General features: G+C 38.1%; 2 protein-coding genes across 2 annotated transcripts in view; one reads left to right on the top strand and one right to left on the bottom strand.

The window, feature by feature from the left end:
• Positions 1–279: 279 nt before the first annotated feature.
• On the top strand, positions 280–9,440 carry LOC110058479 (uncharacterized). The gene is made up of 6 exons (XM_020765134.2): positions 280–538; positions 628–777; positions 914–1,042; positions 1,299–1,367; positions 6,449–6,655; positions 7,864–9,440. Exons 1-6 carry the CDS (start codon positions 487–489, stop codon positions 8,052–8,054), a joined length of 798 nt encoding a protein of 265 aa, XP_020620793.2. The 5' UTR covers positions 280–486; the 3' UTR covers positions 8,055–9,440.
• A 224-nt stretch (positions 9,441–9,664) lies between these two features.
• The window catches only part of LOC110058327 (guanine nucleotide exchange protein smcr8a-like), a 30,536-nt gene continuing 19,741 nt past the window's right edge, over positions 9,665–20,459 (bottom strand). The window contains exons 17-31 of the mRNA XM_089283186.1: positions 19,726–20,298; positions 18,687–18,751; positions 17,904–18,012; positions 17,396–17,449; positions 16,974–17,033; positions 16,271–16,331; positions 15,120–15,176; positions 14,544–14,588; positions 14,240–14,271; positions 13,691–13,774; positions 13,068–13,110; positions 12,881–12,940; positions 11,936–11,999; positions 11,704–11,739; positions 9,665–11,292 (exon numbers count right to left, since the gene is read on the bottom strand). Of these exons, the coding sequence (XP_089139312.1) occupies positions 11,201–11,292; positions 11,704–11,739; positions 11,936–11,999; positions 12,881–12,940; positions 13,068–13,110; positions 13,691–13,774; positions 14,240–14,271; positions 14,544–14,588; positions 15,120–15,176; positions 16,271–16,331; positions 16,974–17,033; positions 17,396–17,449; positions 17,904–18,012; positions 18,687–18,751; positions 19,726–20,298 (1,435 nt within the window). The 3' untranslated portion in view covers positions 9,665–11,200. The remainder of the gene's footprint in view (positions 11,293–11,703; positions 11,740–11,935; positions 12,000–12,880; positions 12,941–13,067; positions 13,111–13,690; positions 13,775–14,239; positions 14,272–14,543; positions 14,589–15,119; positions 15,177–16,270; positions 16,332–16,973; positions 17,034–17,395; positions 17,450–17,903; positions 18,013–18,686; positions 18,752–19,725; positions 20,299–20,459) is intronic.

The raw sequence follows: 20,459 nt of genomic DNA on the forward strand, positions 1-20,459 counted from the left end.
AAACTTAGGGAGGGTGCGGCGGGGAGAGTTTGAGCATGCATGTAAGAAAAATCAGTCTGTTAAAAAACAAAGAGATTTCTTGTACTTTTTTCTGTTTTTATTTTTTATTTTTTATGTTTCCCTTTTTTTGTACCACGTCAGTGGCCTAACAACGTGGTGACCCTGGTCACTATATACACTACCTGCTCTGGCTCCGTTTTACTGGGGCTCCTCTACTTTTTCGGTATTTTCGTTCTTCTGTTTTGGAGAATCATAGCATCATCCCCCCTCCATGGGTTGCATATCATGTGGATGGGAAAAATAACGGTGAAGTTTTTCCAACGGAGATCCAACTTGATCTATCTGTCACACGCGAGAGTAGAGTGGTCTACCTGTGTACCTGTGCTCGTATAGCGAGGAGACTGGATCCCACCGACGAATTGTATATTTTTTTGTCGCTTCATGCCTTCTTCACTACGAACATTAAAGACAGAATGATGAGACGATATGTCCTCCTCAGGACGGGGATTTGGACAGTCAGGCGAACAAAACTTTGACGGTATGAGAGTTATCGCTTTTGCTTAACGATTGGACAGCAGAAAAAAGACAGTTTTCAATATTTGCGATGTGTGCTGGTTTCAATTCCAGGTGGTCGACCAAGTAAATTTCTGTACGCCGGAAAAAACAAAAAGATTGATCCTTGGGGTACCAACGACAACGATCATGAAAATGGTATAGAGCTTTCTCTACAGCCTAAAAATACGCTTCTGAAAACGAAGGATACCCGCAGTTCGCCAGGTAACAAGCTTAAGTAGTTGTGTTACGATTTTCGTGTGTTAGCTATACTGTTTTGTTTGTAAGCTAAACCCTTGAAATCCCCGGCTTGAATCAGTTCTCACTGATTTTGCAATTTTTCTGATTGGTATTTTCGTAGGTTGCGAACTCGACGATGTTTGGAGTATACGCAAAAACGTTCAAGTCACACAGGCAAGCAAGAAAGGAACGGTTCTAAACACAAACAAATCTACGCCTTCATATTATTCCAGGCATGGTGGTTTGAGCGGTAAGTATGCTTTTAAGCTTATCAACTTTTCAAAGAATTTTTGTCTTAATTAACTCATAAGTAATCGCCGACTTGCATTCTTCATTTCTCTTGAGAAATGATAATTTCAGGGTTTAGTGGTTGGTGTCAATGAGTGTTTTGTTCTTTCCCTCAGCTCAATTTGAGCTATTGTTGCGGCTGCTTGAGTTTATTAAACGCACCAAACAGTTTCTTGCAATATATACCTAACAACTTAACTTTTCAATTTTTCTTCCAGGGACAGGAGACGTGGACAGCTCGATCTTAAACAAAGGAAATAACGACGATTTTCTCGGCTCAAGTGCTGGTGAGAATATTGTTTTCGTTTCTTGCGGTGTTTAATTTGTTCGTTTTCTACCCAGCATGAAACGAATTGCAAGATCTCCGGCCGGTATTTTATTGGGTTGTGTGAGAAACAGTACCATCACCGACTGTGTGAAAGTCGCTTTTGCACTAATTACTTGTACACAACCTTGTAAATTCACCGCCGTTACGTTTTAATGAATTTTGACAAATTTTGTGTACGATGACGCGAAAGCTATTACATGTCTTTTGGTTCTGTTTGCTTTGGAAACTGAGGAATTTACTTGAGAAAACGTATTGTTATGTGTTGTGTAAACGGAGCGTTGTTAGTTTGTGTTGCCATATTTTATCAGGTTTATTGGAAATAGGAATATTTTGGATTTTCATTTATCATTTGAAGAGTGAGTTTTTCTGTGTCTCTGAACATATATACATGTATGTAAGTTCTGGATAGAAACTCAGCTCATGAAGCTTAAGTTTTACTTTGGCATGGCATGTTACACTAATAAGCAGTGCTTGGATCTCATTCAGGGTGCTTAGAAAACCAAGTTTTGAGATTTTCCTTTGGGCAGGCTGTGACTATGATACGTGATAAAAGGTCACTCTCAATAGCCCCCAAAATTCCATTCTGTATTTTGAATTGACTCCAAAATTTTCCAAGGCCCTTCAATTGCTCGACGAAGGAAGAATTCACAAGCCAACTACAAAATCCATAAGCCTCCGGCTATCAGACATGACCTTCTCTGCATGTAGCTCATTGGTTTCTTTATAGTGTCGACTGGAAAAGTTCCACTAAGGAGTAAAATTGCTTGGTATCATTTTCAGGTTTTAAATTATTTCCTGTCAATGTCAAACACTGATATCATATCCTGTCTTGTGATAGAAATAATATTGTGTTGGCTGGAAGCCATGTAATAACCACTCTGTTGAAAGCTTTTTGGCCATGATGCCATGATGTTGGGCTATTTGTTAGTTTCTGCATTTTAAGGAAATTTTCAAGAGCCTTTGGAGAACTGAAAACAGTTCTAGAAAGCTCTCATGGTATTTCTCATTCTTCCAAACATACTCTTGTTCATATGAAAAAATAAAATATGCGAATAGTATTTTTCCAAATATTAATTAGCACTAAGGTTAAAAATTTCCTTTCCCAAAGCACTTATTGCCTTGAAAATTAAATTATTTCTAAGTACAAATTACCTTGAAATTGGAAATTGAAAATATGTAGGAGTGTGTTTTGTCTTTCAAGAGTGCGCATGTATATTTATCAACAAGTAATAAACAACACTTTCAGTAAATTTGTTGTGTTGTAAAATCATGGTTACAGGTAACATTTCTCCAATGGAACTGTTGTAAGGCCATTGTGTCATTGCAGAAATATCCATACCCCTGGCCCTCCAACGGAAGGTTTTTTTAGCTCGAACCCCCCCACCCCTCTGGAAATTCCATTTTAGTCCCATACTTTCCTTTAAAAAATTGGGCTTTTGAAACCCTCCTCCCCCTAGGAATTTCCGTTAACCTTCCTTGGGGTGGGTATGGATATTTTCTGGAACTACACATTCTGGGTGAACACAACGTAATTTCTTAATTTCTTCATTCTTTCCTGATAATGATCTCAGGTACAGATCAAAAAGTGATATCAAACTTACTTGTAATAAAAAATAATACTTTGGGAATATGCCGTTAAGCCTGATTGGCCTAGATTCTATTCCGTCTAAGGGTTTTTTAACCCAGAATTTGGCAAACAAACAAAAATAAAACCTCACTTGAACTATTAGGATTAATTTTTATTACCAACTTGCTTGGATAAAATTGAGATTAAATCAGATTGAAATCCTCAATTCCCCATTACAGTCCATATGGCCCTATCTTCATCAGTACCCACAAGTCATGTGTGTTTCTAAGTGACTTTGTTAGCCCTATTGAAGATTAGCAAATAACTTGTTGACACTTGGCCAGTGCTGTAGTACAGTAAATTATACAGCTGACTATCTTGAGATAGTGGGCTTCAATTGTAGAACAGGTGCATTGTATTCTATGTATATACACAGGGGTGTATTCTATGCCAGAAATTATTAAATCTTAAATCTTGCATATTAATAGAGGCCATTCATCTATGGGGCGCTGTTTGTAAATTTATTATTTAGACCGAATTTATGCCATTTTCCCCTTATTTATAAATAATTGGAAATGCCACAAAATTTGTTTACAAATAAGACACAAGAACTTGTCCATTGATATGTATATAATTATTTTAGGTACGTCCTGATTTATAAATAATCTTTTACCATAGAGTTATTATATATAAATAATAAACTAAACAACCTCAATTATTTATAAATCAGGTCATCTCTAAAATAATTATTTACATATCGTAAAGTTTGTAAATCCCATTATTTATAAATAAATTACTTCGCAGAGAGTGTAAATTCATTATTTAGAAATAATAAATTTCACCTCACCGACTGTAAATTTATTATTTATAAATAATGAACTTCACTGAGTGTGTAAATTCATTATTTAGAAATAATGAAGTTTCACCTCGCCTTGTGTAAATTTATTATTTCTAAATGGTGAACTTCATTGAGTGTGTAAATTCATTATTTAGAAATAATGAAGTTTTATTTCACTGACTGTAAATTTATTATTTAGAAATAATGAATTTAACTGTGTGTGTAAATTCATTATTTATAAATTCATTATTTATAAATAATGAAGTTTCATCTCGCTGAGTGTAAATTTATTACTTAGAAATAATGAACTTCACTGAGTATGTAAATTCATTATTTAGGAATAATGAAAGTATGAATGGCTGACTGACCCAGCGTCTCTTGCCCGATCGATTTCGGAGGCTGTTTCTCGCGCTATAAGTGAGACAGTTAATTCTGCCCTTGCTCAGGTAGGTATGCAGCCTGAAATTCAGCAGTGGCGGATCTAGTGGAGGCTCCCCCCCCTTATTTTGGTTAATTGCGTTTAAGCGAGAATCACGCTTCAAATATCTATTGTGTAGTTCTTAGTCACGCAACAATTCGGGAGCTCACACTGCAACTGGGACAACGACAACGACAACAACTACTCAAAGGCCGAGGTAACAGGTAAATTTTAAGACAAGAAATTGCTGCATGAAGAAAATGCAGAACTTTTAAAATCGGGAAATCGAATAATGTGTTTACCTGCTTAGATAATTCTTTGTAGCCTGCGAACAGGCTCACGTTGGAGCACAAATGCACTCGGCATAGCTGAGAGCGAGAAATCGACGGGCAAAGCCGCAAGAGGAGAAAGTCACTTTCTTGGCGCCTCTTTCCCGCCCATCGCTATTCTTCTTTGTCACTCGTGCGTTTGACTCAAACATGAGCCTGCTCACAGGTTAAATTCTTTGTGACCTTTGTGACCTTTGGACAGATAGCCGTGTGACACACTTTGTTTGGCTTGATCAAGTCACAGCTAGGCATGTCTATTCCAGGCAAGTCCAAAGATCGTACATGTGGAAAGCTAAATTCATTTGCGTTTAAACCATTGTTGAATAGACCTTTTTTGACTGGGCAGTTTGTTGCCCCATTTCAGACCATGTGATGATACTCTTGAGAATTCTTCCTTTCAAATTTTCAAATAGTTGCGCGTATATGAATAAATAAATAATTTTTAGATGAATAAAAGAGCAATTCTCTAGAGAATATCACGTGGTCTGTACTGGGACAACAAACCGCCCAAGCGAAAAAGGTCTATTTCAAAAGAAATCAGAACTTTGACTTAACACACCAAGCGATTTTTATTTTCTTCATGCAGCAGTTTCTTTTCTTAAAATTTACCTGTTACCTCGGCCTTTGAGTAGTTGTTCCTGTTGCAGTGTGAGCTGCCGAATTGTTGAGTGAATAAGAACTACATAATAGATATTTGAGGCGTGGGGGGTGGGGGGAACAGGCCCCCGGGCCCCTCCCCCAGATTCGCCATTGCTGAATTTCAGGCTATTTCTAAATAATGAATTTACATACTCAATGAAGTTCATTATTTCTAAGTAATAAATTTGCACTCGGCGAGATGACACTTCATTATTTCTAAATAAGAAATTTACAGACGGTAAGATGAAACTTCAGTATTTCTAAATAATGAATTTACACACTCAATGAAGTTCATTATTTAGAAATAATAATTTTACACAAGGCGAGGTGAAATTCATTATTTCTAAATAATGAATTTACACACTCAGTGAAGTTCATTATTTATAAATAATAAATTTACACTCGGCGAGGTGAAATTTATTATTTCTAAATAATGAATTTACACCCCCGGCAAAGTAATCTATTTATAAATAATGGGATTTACAAACTTTATGATATGTAAACTATTTTAGAGATGACCTGACTTATAAATAATTGACAGAGGTTGTTTAGTTTATTATTTATATATAATAACTCTATGGTAAAAGATTATTTATAAATCAGGACGTACCTAAAATAATTATTTACATATCAATGGACAAGTTCTTGTGTCTTATTTATAAACAAATTTTGTGGCATTTCCAATTATTTATAAATAAGGGGAAAATGGCATAAATTCGGTCTAAATAATAAATTTACAAACGGCGCCCCATATTCATGACGATGCAGAGATATGTATTTATATTTTTGAGTGGTAAAAGTGAATGAGAAATGACATCATTAGCCAGTGTAGCAAGCGTTCCCATAAAGAGAGCTTTTCTAGATTCTGGCCACGTATAGATTGGAGCGAGAGCAAAAACTCGACAATGTAGGGGGTTGTGAGGCGAGAGAGGAACTGCTTCGTCGAGTTTTTGCTCTTGCTCCAATCTACGCGTGACCAGAATGCGGAAATGCTCTCTGCACAGGAAAGCTTGCTACGCAGGCTATGACATCGTCATCCTTATCATTGAGGATATGGATATAGCACACAACTCAGGTCTCAGATGTAGTTTCGTATGAATTTTGGGAGTGGTGTATTTTCTAGTAAAACACTTGTGTCTGTATAGTAAATGCATACATGATCCGTGAGATTTACCAGTTGATGGGTTTCTTCTTTGATACTTCAATATCATGATAATAATTTTAAGTTGTTAATGTTTTTTTTCTTCAGATCGCAAATCATGGAGCATTGCAAGAGGAAATTTTTCATATTCAGACAAACCCAAGTTCAGTCCAGGTGGCATTCATGGCTCATCAACAGCAAGTCAACCTGACGACTTTCTAGACACTAGTAGAAACTCAGATAATTCAGCCACAGATGAATTTGATATGGTACAGAGGAAAAACCTCTTGAACAGCAAACTTAGGATGGCTGGGGGTACGTTTTCAATACTAATGGCAAGAAATGTATTATTAAAATAGCAATCTCTTGTTCATTGTAAGGCTTATAATTGTGCTTGCACCTTTTAAAATACAGTTTTTAAGGGATATAGAAAGTTAATTGTGACAAAATTTGCCATCAGGGAAAGGTTCTTTACACCGAAAAAGCAACAATCTTTACTCTGCCAAAAAAGGCGGAGATGTATTGGCCTACAGTTCTGGATAGTGCGACAGGCGTGGGACTGAACTGGCTGGCTCTGACCATGGGTAGAGTCATAGTGTTGGGTTCTTGGGCATGACTTTCACAGTGCCTCCCAACCCAGGGATATTAAATGGCTTGTGGTGATCAGTTAAAAACCCGGCAAAATGCTGTGGAGTCAAATGCAATTACTTAAACATCCCATTTATGGGAAGGGGCAGGTGGGGACTACTTCCACTGAGTTGCTTCATGATATATGACACCAAGATAAGCTCTGATGGTTACAGACCAAGCTGTGTCTGTTAAAGCTTTATCAAAAGTATTGAGACTTGCCTGGGTAAATTAAAGTCTGCATACAAGCCAAGTGGCCCCTCGGGCCAATACTTATCTCCGGTTCCTTTAGCATGAAGCGGCTAGAAGTAGGTCTACTTCCCCTTGGATGAGATGCTAGTTCGTCGCAGGGTTACCACCCAGCATTAAGGTTGCCAGTACCCATTTATACTGTACCTATGTGGACAAAGGCACTGTGAGAATAAGAACACAACACATTGTCCCCAGCCAGTGCTTGAACCCAAACCTCTTGATGCAGAGTTGAGTGCTCTAACTATGAGGCCACCACACATTCCACACCTGGGTGAGTGGATGGGTGCTATTGGTATCCTTGAGTTTTACAAATTGTGTGTCAGGATTCAGGACCATTCCATATTGGCTGGATGTTGTATTTTAAATCAATAGATTTGAAAGAACTCTGTTGTTGACATTGATCATTCTTTCAACCTGCTTACAAGTTAGATGTTTCAAATCTGGTGAATAATCACTCATTTTAAATTCCATAAATAATAATTATTAATATGAATTAGTAATCCAATAATTTATCAGTTACTGTAATAATAAGTAAATCCAGTAAGTAACCATGCAAGTGCCAAATAAAGTGAAACATTGACCTGGAAGCAGAAGCCTGTTGTTACAGGTGTGAAAAATTAATATGGTAGTTGTTTAACTTGCAGCTCCGCAAATTGCAACCAGAGAAATGTCGGCAAGAACACGGCGTGCAAAGAAGATGCATGATGCTCACCTCAGGTCAATGGGTTTGGCTCAGTACACCCCTGGAAATGGATCGTATATCTCTCCAGGCGAAGAACAAGACAGCAACAACTGGAAACAAAGTGATGATGATGATGATGATTTCTTCTCATAGACTTTGCTTGGTACCTGACGCCATCATATTTATAGCAATATGTAAAATAGTAAAAGTGTACATATTATATGTGTGTGATAGACACAAAGGTGTGATAGATGCAAGTGTCTGACTCAAGAGTTTTTTTTTTTTTTCAGTTTTTAAAATATACAATGACAGGCGTAGTTGTTGACTTGGTCAACTGCTATGCAACAAATTTGTAGGTGTAGATAGTTCAGTATTTCATGGGACAACTTTTGTCGCATGTACAGTTTCTCTTCCCAAAATTTGATTGCTGGGAGAAAGTGTCAGGTTTTGGGATCGATTAGACTTCAAGCAGTCTCTTTCGTTTTCTAGCATGTGACAAGTTTCTAGCATGTCGGTGAGTTTCTAGCATGCAGTGAGGGACAAACTCCTTGTTTCTTTCCCTAATTTGCGTAATCTTAACTCAATCCTGTGTGGAGGAACAAATAAATGCCAGAGGTGTCTAAATATCTTCTGACTCCAGTTTCCCATTCAGTCCCTTGTGGATTAAGGAATGAACATTGCTGAATTGTGAAATTTCAGAAGTTGTTGTCACCATTTTCCAGGAATCTGTGTGAGCCAAACTGGTTTTGAGCTCTGAAGAAACTGTGTGCATCAACCATATGCAGCAATATACTGATCAATTTAATTTTGTACAAGTATTAAAACAAATTTGGAGTGCCTTGTTGGCTATTCATTCCTCTGTAGGAAAAAAGGATGGAGGCTGTACATTTTTACACAATACCATGTAAACTTAACACAGCCAATTAATGCCATTAAGTGTACTAGATTTGAAGATGTTTGAACTTTTCTGTAGTTTGATGAGCGTTGTGAAGGGTTTTGTACGCGAAGAATCATCGGTAAATGTACCAGTCGCTATCTTTTTTTCCACAAAGGATGTTGGATTGATTTCTTTGAAATTACCTTGGCCTAAAAGGTAGGTTAAATGAAGGCTTTCCTCACAGGGTATCCCAAAGGAAAAATAGACAACTATCTCCTATAAGTCTTGACTAGCCTCCGTCATAGACGCTTCCTACCGAGGGTTAAAATTTCCGTCAGCAACGCAGGCTGGTCTTGAAATACTGTACAGGTTTTTAAATTTTTTTGCAATTTCCCGGGTGTCCATTGCAGTTTCTTGTAAGAATTTTTCATTCATATTTTTTTATGATTTTATCTACAGTGGTAATAGTTCATTCATTTACTCTTCAATCCAAATGCATGGGTACAGGGTATTTAATTTTTTTACTCGCGAAATGCAGAAACAGTTAAAATGTACATATGATCAGAAAGCCCATATTTCATTAACTTGTAGTATTTAATTTAACGCAACATTTGAACGAGATCTGTGAAAGATAAGAAATAAATACAACGTCGTTTTCTTGAGTTATGATTTATTGACTACTTTCAATTTTCAAACCAAGGTCTGTCTGTTCAGGGGAGCCTGAGGTAGCATTGTTTTCCGTTGCCATACTGTGTGGGAAAGTAGCGATCACACTTTCACATTTTATCGCACGTTCGACACTTAAATTGCCCTCATTCGGTTGTTGGTTCTTCTAAGTACTTGTTATACATATCTTTTAGAAATACTTTCAAGACAGTAGATCCAGTCAAGAGAACACCTCAAAACAATGATTTTCTTTATTCTAAGAATTAATAATGTGAATGGAAAATATATCTTTATATATGCCGGACAACGTAATGACATAGTTACGAAACTTGATTTTGATGGAAGGGTCAAAAGAAATAATAATAAAAAAAACAATTTGAATTTTACAAACAATTTCAATATAATTCATTAAAATAAATAACACGCAACTCTTCTACAAGAATTATATACATTGACATGCCGTATTTTGTTATTATTATATTTTTGTTAAACGAATTTTTTGAGAAAATATTACGTGCAATTTTAATTGTCTAACTAAAATATATAATTTAGGCCCAGTTCAGACGTCGTGCTTCTGCCGTGCCGAACTAAATTGCAATTTGGTTCGACTGTAGCACGGCAGGAAATCAACTCTGATTCAGACGTCGTGCCAGAGTCGAATCAAATCCAGGGTTTACTAAAGCCTCGTAACAATTCTCCTCCTAACTCCCCGAGGGAACGAAATCTCGCCAAAACACATTGACATAATTTCTGGATTTAGTTTGGCGCGACAGAAGCACGACGTTCGAATCGCTGCCGTGCCAGAGTCGTGTAGCACGGCAGAGCTTGTCGAACTTAATTGCTTGCCGAACTTAATTCAAAAGTTTGATTCAGACGCCGTGCTTCTGCCGTGCTTTTGTCGAACTTAATTCCTGAATTTAGTTCGGCACGGCAGAAGCACGACGTCTGAACTAGGCCTTAGGGAAAAAATAGATTTCATAAAAAATCCTACCTAAATGATATTAATAACAATAATAAAAGCACTTATATATACGAATCCACACGGAAAACGGATAGTAAAATTGCATTACAAACGACAACTCTAACTCCTTTGAAAATACTATGCGAACCGAGAAATTTCAAAGATTATCTCATGTAGATGTCTTTACGTCAGGTTTGTTCATCTCATATTGTAGTATTTATTTATTACTGAAGATTAAAGTTAGATCAGCCAACGAATAACAACGCTACAAAATGTCGACAGCATTTACGCCATCTGTTAACTGTAGAAAATGTGGGAAGAATTGAACGCTGACCGAAATATTTCCCTTCAAGAAAAGTCTTATTTGCACTCGTTGGTAACGTAACTCTTACCATATCATGGCGCTACAAACCTCTGTCAATGGACACGTCTAAAAGCATCGTTTGGCAAAGGTTCGACTCGTTTCATTTCAAACTTATCACGACAGGTAATATAAAGATTGCAAACTCTTCTTAGTTGCATCTGTTACAGGGACAGTGTCACGGATAACTGTCGAAAGGACTTAAAAAGATGCCACCATAGTTACTAGTTTTGTAAGAGCACTGAGATTTTACTGATGTAATACACTAGAAATAAATTATTATTATTATTATTATTATTATTATTATTATTATTATTATTATTATTATTATTTCTTTTCCTAGCCTGCGAGAAGATAGATTTCTAGAACATGCTAATGAGTGGCCAAATGGTAAAATACTGCAAGAAAAACGGTGTTCTTGGTCCTCTGCGGGATCACGTGACCTCCAGTGGCTTGACATTGCGGAAAACTGCACACTTTGATAAATCTGGGGTAATCAATACCGATTTTCTCTCTGCAACTGAGTCTGCGAAAAACAAACCGTAAAAAATGATTTATTGGAGGCATTCACTTTTCCATGTTTTTTATTCTGTACCAGGAGCCATAATTATGGCTCTTGTCTGTACATAACTCTTAGTTTGTAGACCTATTCAACCCGTTCAGAAAGCGGCCAGTAAGGGTGTCCACGAAAAACAGTGAATTTTACTTTTCCTTTATCCTAAATGTCCCTATGAGAGTCTGGGCGAACCAAACCTTACCAGCGCTTTAACTTATTAACTACCATCAGTTTTAGATTCTAAGTGTTCTGTGCTATGTTTTCAGAATTGCCCTCGTGACTTTTTATCCTAAAGCTTACCGACACAGCGCGAAAGTTTCTTTAGCATAAACATCTCATAAAAAAACAACTGTTTTGTTGTGGTATACTATTAAAACCTACCTGAGTCGGGCGTAACAGCTCCTTCTCCAGCGAAATCTAAGGAAATTAGAAGATGCCAAGTAAAACTGTCAAGAGTCTTATGAGGAAAACTGAAAGACAAAGTTTAACGTACAATCTGTGCTGTACGAGAGGAATTGTTGCTCGAAGTGACCTGACGCGACTATTTGAGTGTGGCGATGTTCGGATGTGCCAGGTTGCTAAGCACCGTTTTCTCAATCTAACCACAATTTACCTTGATCAGCAGAAAGATTCTGATGGTAGTCAATCTGCTGCTGTTTGATGAGCTCGGCGAAATACTGAAAACGGTAAAGCAGGAGATAAATTACAATAGAATTCAAACACAATTCAAAATTGCGGAGTTGTTTTAAGTATGTAGGGCTACCCTAGTCTGTCACCCAGATCTGACTCTGATTGACCCTATTAAGTTATTCTTAACATTAGGGAGCTTAAGTAGACGCTGAGTACGACGCCTAGTCAAAAATGAATTCATATTTTACCAGCGAAATTCGCAATTGTCTGATCTGTCCAGTACGCCTATGGCTCTAAAAGCATGCTCAGGCTAAATATGTAATGACAGCGTTCAATTAGAAATGAAAATACGACAAATTAGCCGCCGCTGTTCGCGTTCCCCAGACTAAGGAGAACTTGGTCATTTCACGATGTTGGTTTGCAGAGGACGGCAAAGAAATGTACAAAGATTTATAACGCACGTGCATAGGCATTGTTCTGCTCATTAAACCTTTTGCTTGGCGACGTTCTCGTTGCTTGAGCAAACGTCTGTGTTCCGCGCTGAAGAGTTGCATGGGACTGGACCCGAGAAATTCCATACCGATGACGTAATCACACATGATTGGCCGTTCCTGAGTGGTTTACAGATTTTGAAATCATTATTCAATGGTCATCCCAACTGTAGCCTACGCCACAGATGGTCTAAGCTGCCGGTATAGGACTAGTATATCGAGGATTTTGTGACACGTCTGGCTGCACCACAGGTTACCCAAGCGGATCCTTCCGCAAAGAGGTAGTGCCTACTACTGGGATAACTGCGCCAGATTTTTAGCCTAGATTCACTCAAATGATACAAACACCAGATGGTAATAACCAATTCACCCCTCTCCCCCCGCCCCCACTTACAGTGGTACGAACATTTTTGTAAGAAAGCTGCTCATTAGCTTACCTGAACAATTTTGGCATCAGAAAAATGTACATAAAGTCTGCTTAAAATTTCAGAGCCATCCTAAAACAAATAAAGAGAAAAATGTAATGTTAAAATATTACTACGACTATTTGTCGTATGCGTACTTGTAGAATAACTCTCACATTGGGGGTAATATCTTAACTGGTTTAACCAAAACAAATCTTACCCCGTGAACTTCTACAACAAGTCCTGGGGTTGATCGCTGACTCCTGCAAAATACAATAACGGAATGATTTAACTGAGTATTTTCAAAGTAAAGAAGTAGGCGACAACAACTTTAAGAGGAGAAAACAGTTTCCGCAGAGAGCAGAGTGCATGTTCAACCCCTCTCTCTCACAAAATTATTTTGTATTTTTTGGCAAAACCTCAGAATCGGTAAATTAGGGAAGAAGGTTTCAATGTAGACTTTTCACTTGGCAGTGAATTAATTGACTAACATGGTTCATAGATACCTGGTATTGATTAAATGAATGCTTTTAAGCAATACGTTTATGTGGTACTGATTATTGTGCTGTGCAATCCGGTTGTGACTTTTAAGCCTATGGAGGAAACCTTAGTGCAGCAAATGATAGCCGTTGAACAGTAGTTTTACGGAGTACTGTTTATTATGCTGTACAAGGCGGTGTTAAATTCTGACTCTGTGAAGTAAACCCTAGTTCAGGATTTAACTCTTCATCGATTTTGAAATTCGACAATATCGGATTGAAAGGGCTCCCAGCTGATAAGAAAACTCTGATTAAAAAGCCGCACACGAGAACTCAAACAGTTAAAGATAACGGATACAAATACCTCTTGCAGGAGGACCACTGAAGACCTCCAAGGCAATAACAATAGTAATAAACGTACGACTTATTTGCCAGTTCCAAGAAAACGCTGAAAGGGAAACACACCAAAAGATAGGGAGTGAAACAAGGATTTTCTGACTCACTGATTAGCTCGTTAGATCGATCGCTCGTTCGTCGTTCGTTCGTGGGTTCGTTCTCCTAATACAACAAAGCTCCTGTGTCGAAACTTTGTCCCTTATAGCATAACACGAATATAATGAATTTTCTTTATCTCAAGGTTGCGATCGACGATGGAAAATTCAATTTTTTTTCCACCGAATCACCCCGTATATCTTCAAAATTAGTTCAGTATTGATCTATTAGCTGTAACATATGGCTCTCTAAGCTAAGATTAATATATCTGTGCATGATTACTTCAGTGTGATAATACAAATTATATCCATGCATAAGTTCAAAGTATGTGAAAAAGGGTCTGTACTTGAAGCAAAAAGAATGCAAAATGTAACAATAATTTAACGCTTGATATCCAGTGCGTTTGAACAAGGATAGTTACCTGTGAACAAACGCCACAAGAGCTGCATTTGTCTGAGATGAAAACGAAAACGCACTCATTAACACCCTGATACTTAAACAGTTGTATTTACATTACACAACAAAACAAACTGGCATCAAGTTTAAAGTAAGGGGTCAACAAAGAAAGATAGGAAGGCGGGCAGGCAAGCAGGCAGGTAGAAATGTAAATAGGCAAGAAGAGGGGTAGATAGGCAGATAGGTAAGCAGGCAGGCAGGCAGGCAGGCAGGCAGGCAGGCAGGCAGGCAGGCAGGCAGAAGTATGGATGATTTGAGCTGTTACTTACTGGCCACTGGTTGGAATAATTGCAAATTGAATGGAGATAATGCCCCTGTTAAAATACAAGACAATGGTCAGTTCTGCCCTTCTCTTATTGGTCTGGATTGCCAGTTCTCTTTTAAATAAAGCAATTCATATACTTCATTTATTATGTCTCTGCTGTCAGTGTCAATCGTACGCTATCACTGCGAAAGCAATTTTTGTTGCAGCGGTTTTGATGTAGTAGAATTCATCACATTTCCTACTATTTGAAAGCTGCAATCTTTTACAACAAAATAGCTATCTGAATATGAACGGAAAATCAATGACATTTTTTTGTGTAGCGTGGTTTTGCCGCTACAAACGTCTTTAGCTTTGACGGGTTGATTCTGATCTATTGTGCTCTATTTCTGATCTATTGTCAGTTATTGTCAGGATTTAATCTACGTTGGTCATAGACGGGGAAGACCGGAGAAAATGTGTTTACAAGGAACTTATTCCATCTCTGTACACATGGCACTTACACATTTCACTACGTGACATTTCTCAATGAAAAAAAAACCTCTTGTCTCAGCTAACGGGAAGCGAATTAAACTAAACAAACCTTATACTGTGGCGTCACAATGAGATCTGTTTCAAAATCCAACAAAGACACAAACCTCTGAAAAAATGTATGAGAAAAATTGTAATGTAATACAGTGGGCACCATAAAAGTTCATAGTCTTCTTGCCAAACACATGCAGTGAAAGTCTCTGTGCGTCGTAAAATCATTTCAAATGTAAAACCATGAAATAAAATTATTAGTGAAGGAAATGATTTCCATTTTTACTTTGTAAAAATGTCTTCAGAGCTGTTTTCAAAGATGTGATTGGTTCAAAAGAGTTATTAAATCAATCCACAAAATCGGCAACACGAACGAAAAGGCTCTTTGTGTATAACAGACATGCATGGTTGATTCTCGAGTGGATTTATGATTTTAGCTCAAAAGATTACCTAAGTATGTTTTGATAAACAAAATTACGTTTTAACTGAAGGTAATCTGAAAATAATAGTTTACTAAGATAGAAAAACACCAAAGACATAATAATGAACCATAAAGAAACAAGGATGGTCAAGGGTGGAGAGGATAACCACGGATTAAAAACGACAAACTTGAAAAATGTACTTTTAACTTTTCAAAGATGCACAAACTGTGACGTAGTTCCTTTTATAGACAAGATTGGGAAGGAGGGTGCGGTGAGATTGTACTTTAAATTAAAAGGTTCTACGTGTATTCAGGTAAACTGGATTTCCATGCAACGAATACAACTTGTAGGTCCCTGGGAAACGAGAACATCAACCCAGTCTCCTGACACTTCGATATCTTGGGCTTCCACCGTGGGTAAAATTGCAAAGGCAAAATGTAAAATCTTGTCAAATGATATGCCTTCAATCGTCAGTTAACTTCCTTAAAGCTAACGAGAGGTGTCCTTTCTATCTTTATGAAAATAAACTTCAACTTTTAGAGAGGAAGCGACATCGGCCTTAGCTGGTTTTCACGCGGGCCCTCTATCCTGGTCGAGTCGGAATTTGGAGATGTTGGTTTGTTTGGAGGGAGGGAAACCAGAGTACCGGGAGAACGAGGCGAGAACCAATAAACGCAACCCACATATGGCACCGGGACGGAATTGAACCAGAAACGCATTGATGGAAGGCGATACAACGAGGCAAGAAGCACCAATATTTACAATCGTTGAATCTTTTTCAGTCATTTACCTTGACAGATTTGGGGACCATGTTTGAGTGTTTGTTCTTAGCAAGTCCAACAAGTTTCAGCCTGTTTTTTGAAAACATTCACAAAATTAACGTTAGAACTCATATGCAATAAAGCAATTACAGCCGAGACAAATTCTACAGCGCCATTTACATAAATTCCTAGTGTCGCCTCACAGTTTTAAGAACAAATAAACAAACCATCCAAAAAAGTTAGCTTAACCGCGCTTACTTTGCCAAACAAAATACTCGATCTTATAGGTGCTCGCATGTCAGTTCTCTCATAACAAATTTCTGCTTTCTCTTATAATGGAGAATTTGAATTTGCTTACGCACGGACCGTTAGTTTTTGACGGGGTTGAGCAATTATCTGGGACATTATTTATTTTCACTTAAGGTCGTGCATGATTGTTTTTGGTGGACAATAGCTTGTGCAAGAGTTTTTTTTAAGGTCAAACACAGGACCTGGATGGTAGAAAATGCTTGCTCGATTTTTTCCCCATGGCTCCACTTGCACAATTTTTCTCCAGGAGCTTTTGCAGTGCAGGATTTTTTTTCTTTGGAAATTGCCAAAACCCCAACCCCCCCCCCCCCCCCTAAAAAAATAATGGTTTATCCATTAGAACGTTTGGAATGTCTCCGCTCAAAAAAACAGCTGCCGTCAAACCAACACATAAGAAAATCAAAGAACACAACTTGTACTTGCCATGAAAGATCAGCGATTTGTAGTGGTTTGGTTCTCCACGGATCTACGGCTTTTCCATTACTAAACACAAATGAGATATACAGTTAAAAACATAATTATGACTGTTTTAATACCGTACCCAAAATCGCAATTAGCCGATCTGAAACCGTGTCTACTCTCCTGATATCCTGCGATATCAAGTCACTGAGCTGATATGGCTACGATATCATGCTGACCTAACCAAATTTGGGTACTGTACATACCTAATCGTACATTTCTGGTAGGCTCGTTTGGTCTCGCCATGGGTATTTTGGCTCGACTACGTCTCGTCAAAATGCGAACCATGGCTCGACCACACTCGCCTGATATGCCGCCGAAGCGTACCAAAAAGGTACGATTGGGTAAAAATACAACTTGTTTTACAAGCAGATAAAGGAGCAAACCTCATATTCTCAGGAACAAACATCCAAAGAGCAGAAATGACAGTCCGCACATCCCTGGTCAAGTTATAAAATAGAAAATAAAAAATGAATTTTATCAACATTTCAAACTAGATGTATTGACCATTATTTAACAAGCAGATCCGTGTTTCTGCCGAGTTTTAAACACGAGCGAAAGTTTAGGAGAACGAGAAAGCTGTGGAACACGAGCCGAAGGCGAGTATTCTCACAGCTTTTTTGAGCTCTCTCAAACTGACACGAGTGTTTTTACTTAGCAATTAGATTATGAGCCCGAGATTTCTATCACGTGTTAGTATAAATCTACCAGCGATCTATCACGAATTCTGTTGTAGATAGTGAGGACCCTGGCAGTTGTCACTGAACAAAATGGCGGCCACTTCTTTGCGTTTTCGAAGTGTCTGTCAAGAGTATTTGAAGTTTTATAGCTACCTTGTTGCCTCATTTTGCCCTTTAGAAAGTAAAAATCAAATGTTATGTAAAGGGAACAAACCTTTCATTTCGAGGTTCACCAAGGACAACCACTGGTCTTCCACAAAGAAGAGCAAAGAGCAAATGAACTCCACAACTCAAATTATTCCGCAACAACAGTACATTAGAACCTGTCAAAGATATTAAAGCTCTCAGAATAATGTGACAAGAGTGCAGGCCCGGGTTGTTCGAAAGGTGGATAACGCTATCCACCGGATAAATCACTATCCAGCGGAGAGCGTGGTTTGTTTTGTTAACACTTATCCACTGGATAGCGATTTATCCGGTGGATATGGCGTTATCTAGCCTTCCTTCTACTGCTTTGTTTAAAACGGCCGTTACTAGCATGTGAATATATTAGTATGTGAATGAATTAGCATGTAAATGTATCAGCACGTGAATATATTAGCAATATTATTATCTGAATATATTATCATGTGAATATATTACCATGTGAATATATTACCATGTGAATACATAAGAAGTCATCGCAATAGACCACTTTCGATGTATTAAAATTCAGCTTGCCAGTGAGGCTTAGAGGACACAAACAAAGGAAATTGAATGACCATGTTTATTCATTTCTTTTGTTTTTGTCCTCTAAGCCTCACTGTCAAGCTGAATTTTAATAAATCGAAAGTAGCTTATTACGTACGCAACTTAGACAGTTGCGAAAATAAAGCCTGGTGTTTGTGATGAATGATACGAACCATAAGTGAAAAGCATTCTATTTTCTTTACTATCGCAAAGAAATGAAAACACGTTTGTAAGTAAATCTTAAATTCCTCACGTAACATTAGATTACCTGAGTATGTTTCCAGTGGTTGGCAAACTTCCTCTGCAAAGCATCTCAGTCGAATTTTTTCTGGTCTGTGAGAAAAACAACTTCATACAAACTTTGTACAATGACATTTAGGTAGGCTTAAAGGCGTTGAGTAACGTGAAATTTTAGTGCTTGGCCATGGAAAGGAGAATTTTTGGTTTAGTTCTCAAAGCCTTAGCAGTATGGTTACGTTGTGTGTGAGTACTCAATATATAGCCAGTTTGGGGTTTAACCCAAAGGAGCATTTGAACACGAAGATCTGGTTGTTCAAAGCATGTTTAAACTAATACAAGACTACCGCTCAGCCAAATTTAAATTTAGAACTCATAGTTGACAAAAATAAACAGAATTTCCCGAAATACTGCGACCTAACTCTGTGTACACGCATCGTTTAGCGAAGGTTTCGTTAAAAATTGCTTGCCCTTCACCTTTGACTTTGGCTTATCTTGAACCATAAACCCGGGGGAAAATTCCATTACAAAGGACAGGGTTGCTCAGCGGAAAGTTTGAAAAGAACCCCTAAGAGGTACCAAGATCCTGTTTTGTGGGCGTGGCTTGAAATTTTTTTCATCCCTAAGAGGTACCAATTCTAAAACAACACCTTCTCTCCTGTCATATTCCTTTCAGCTCATTACCCTTAAAGGTACCACAAAAGCTCCGCTGTGGACCGTTTGTGGATGAACACCCTGAGAGGTATCAAAACTACTTTTTTAACCCCTTAAAAGTACGACGAGCACCCCTGTCTTTTTCATATGGAAGTCCATCTCCCTCCCCCCCCCCCCCCCCCCCCTTTTCACCGGGATACAAAACTTGAACTACGCACTTCTGTAAGAGAGAATATAATACTTCGATTAAATTTTTTCATGCAGTTCTCTGTAGCTCAGTGATATGGGGCAGCCAACCGATATCTGGGAGGTCTTGGGTTCGAATCCCTTCAGGGATTCAGATTTCTTTCTTTGTCCTATGCTCCTAGCATGATGAAAATTTTATCATTTATAAAACCTTTGTTTGAATTTCTAACCTTAAGCTGTGAAGCAGTCTTCTTTTAGGTAGTCGGTCTTCGCCATTCGGTGTGGAACTTCCTGAAACCTCTACACTTTTAACTCTCCTGTTTAAAAAATGCTTTACAAAAATGTTACTCCTAGTTCTAGAGGGAACCTCCAGAAAATTGGTATTTGGAATCCTCTCGGATTTTGGTGAAGGTAATGGACTGGAAAGTTTTTTCTGTAACATGGGGTGCTCGGCTTTTCTTCTGTGATGCTTGTGCTGGCCTCTTGAGCTTCCATAACCACAAGAATTCGACAGACTCTCTAAACTTAAACTCTTCCTTTTTAAATGATTCTGATGCGAGCTGACGCTTGTTTCATACATTGCGCTAGTTTGTCTCCCGTAGCGGGATCCGCTGTGGTCTGACAAAGCATCTTCATCAAACAAGGCATAGTCCGCTAATGACAACTTCTCACGTGCCGTACTGAGGGTTGTATCGGAATGCGTGGACATGTCGTCATTGTTTTCCATTCTTGGAGACTCCGAGCTGCCACAGCTTAAGGTTTCCAGCCTTTCTGCTCCTTGCAGATCAGCATGAAACCAATTGCTAGAAGTAACGAAAAGACAACTGATCAGAGAGATATTTTCCAATACCATAAAAGTACTTTCCATCATCAAGGCATAGTTAACTCTTTTTTATTATAAACTAAATACAATGTCTACCAGCTAGGACAAACGAGAGGGGATGAAGAGAGAGTAAGAGAGTGA

This window comes from Orbicella faveolata, unplaced genomic scaffold (assembly GCF_042242905.1).
Source record: "Orbicella faveolata isolate gen_17 unplaced genomic scaffold, um_ofav_v1 contig_12, whole genome shotgun sequence".
In the NCBI taxonomy this organism is placed as follows: Eukaryota; Metazoa; Cnidaria; class Anthozoa; order Scleractinia; family Merulinidae; genus Orbicella; species Orbicella faveolata.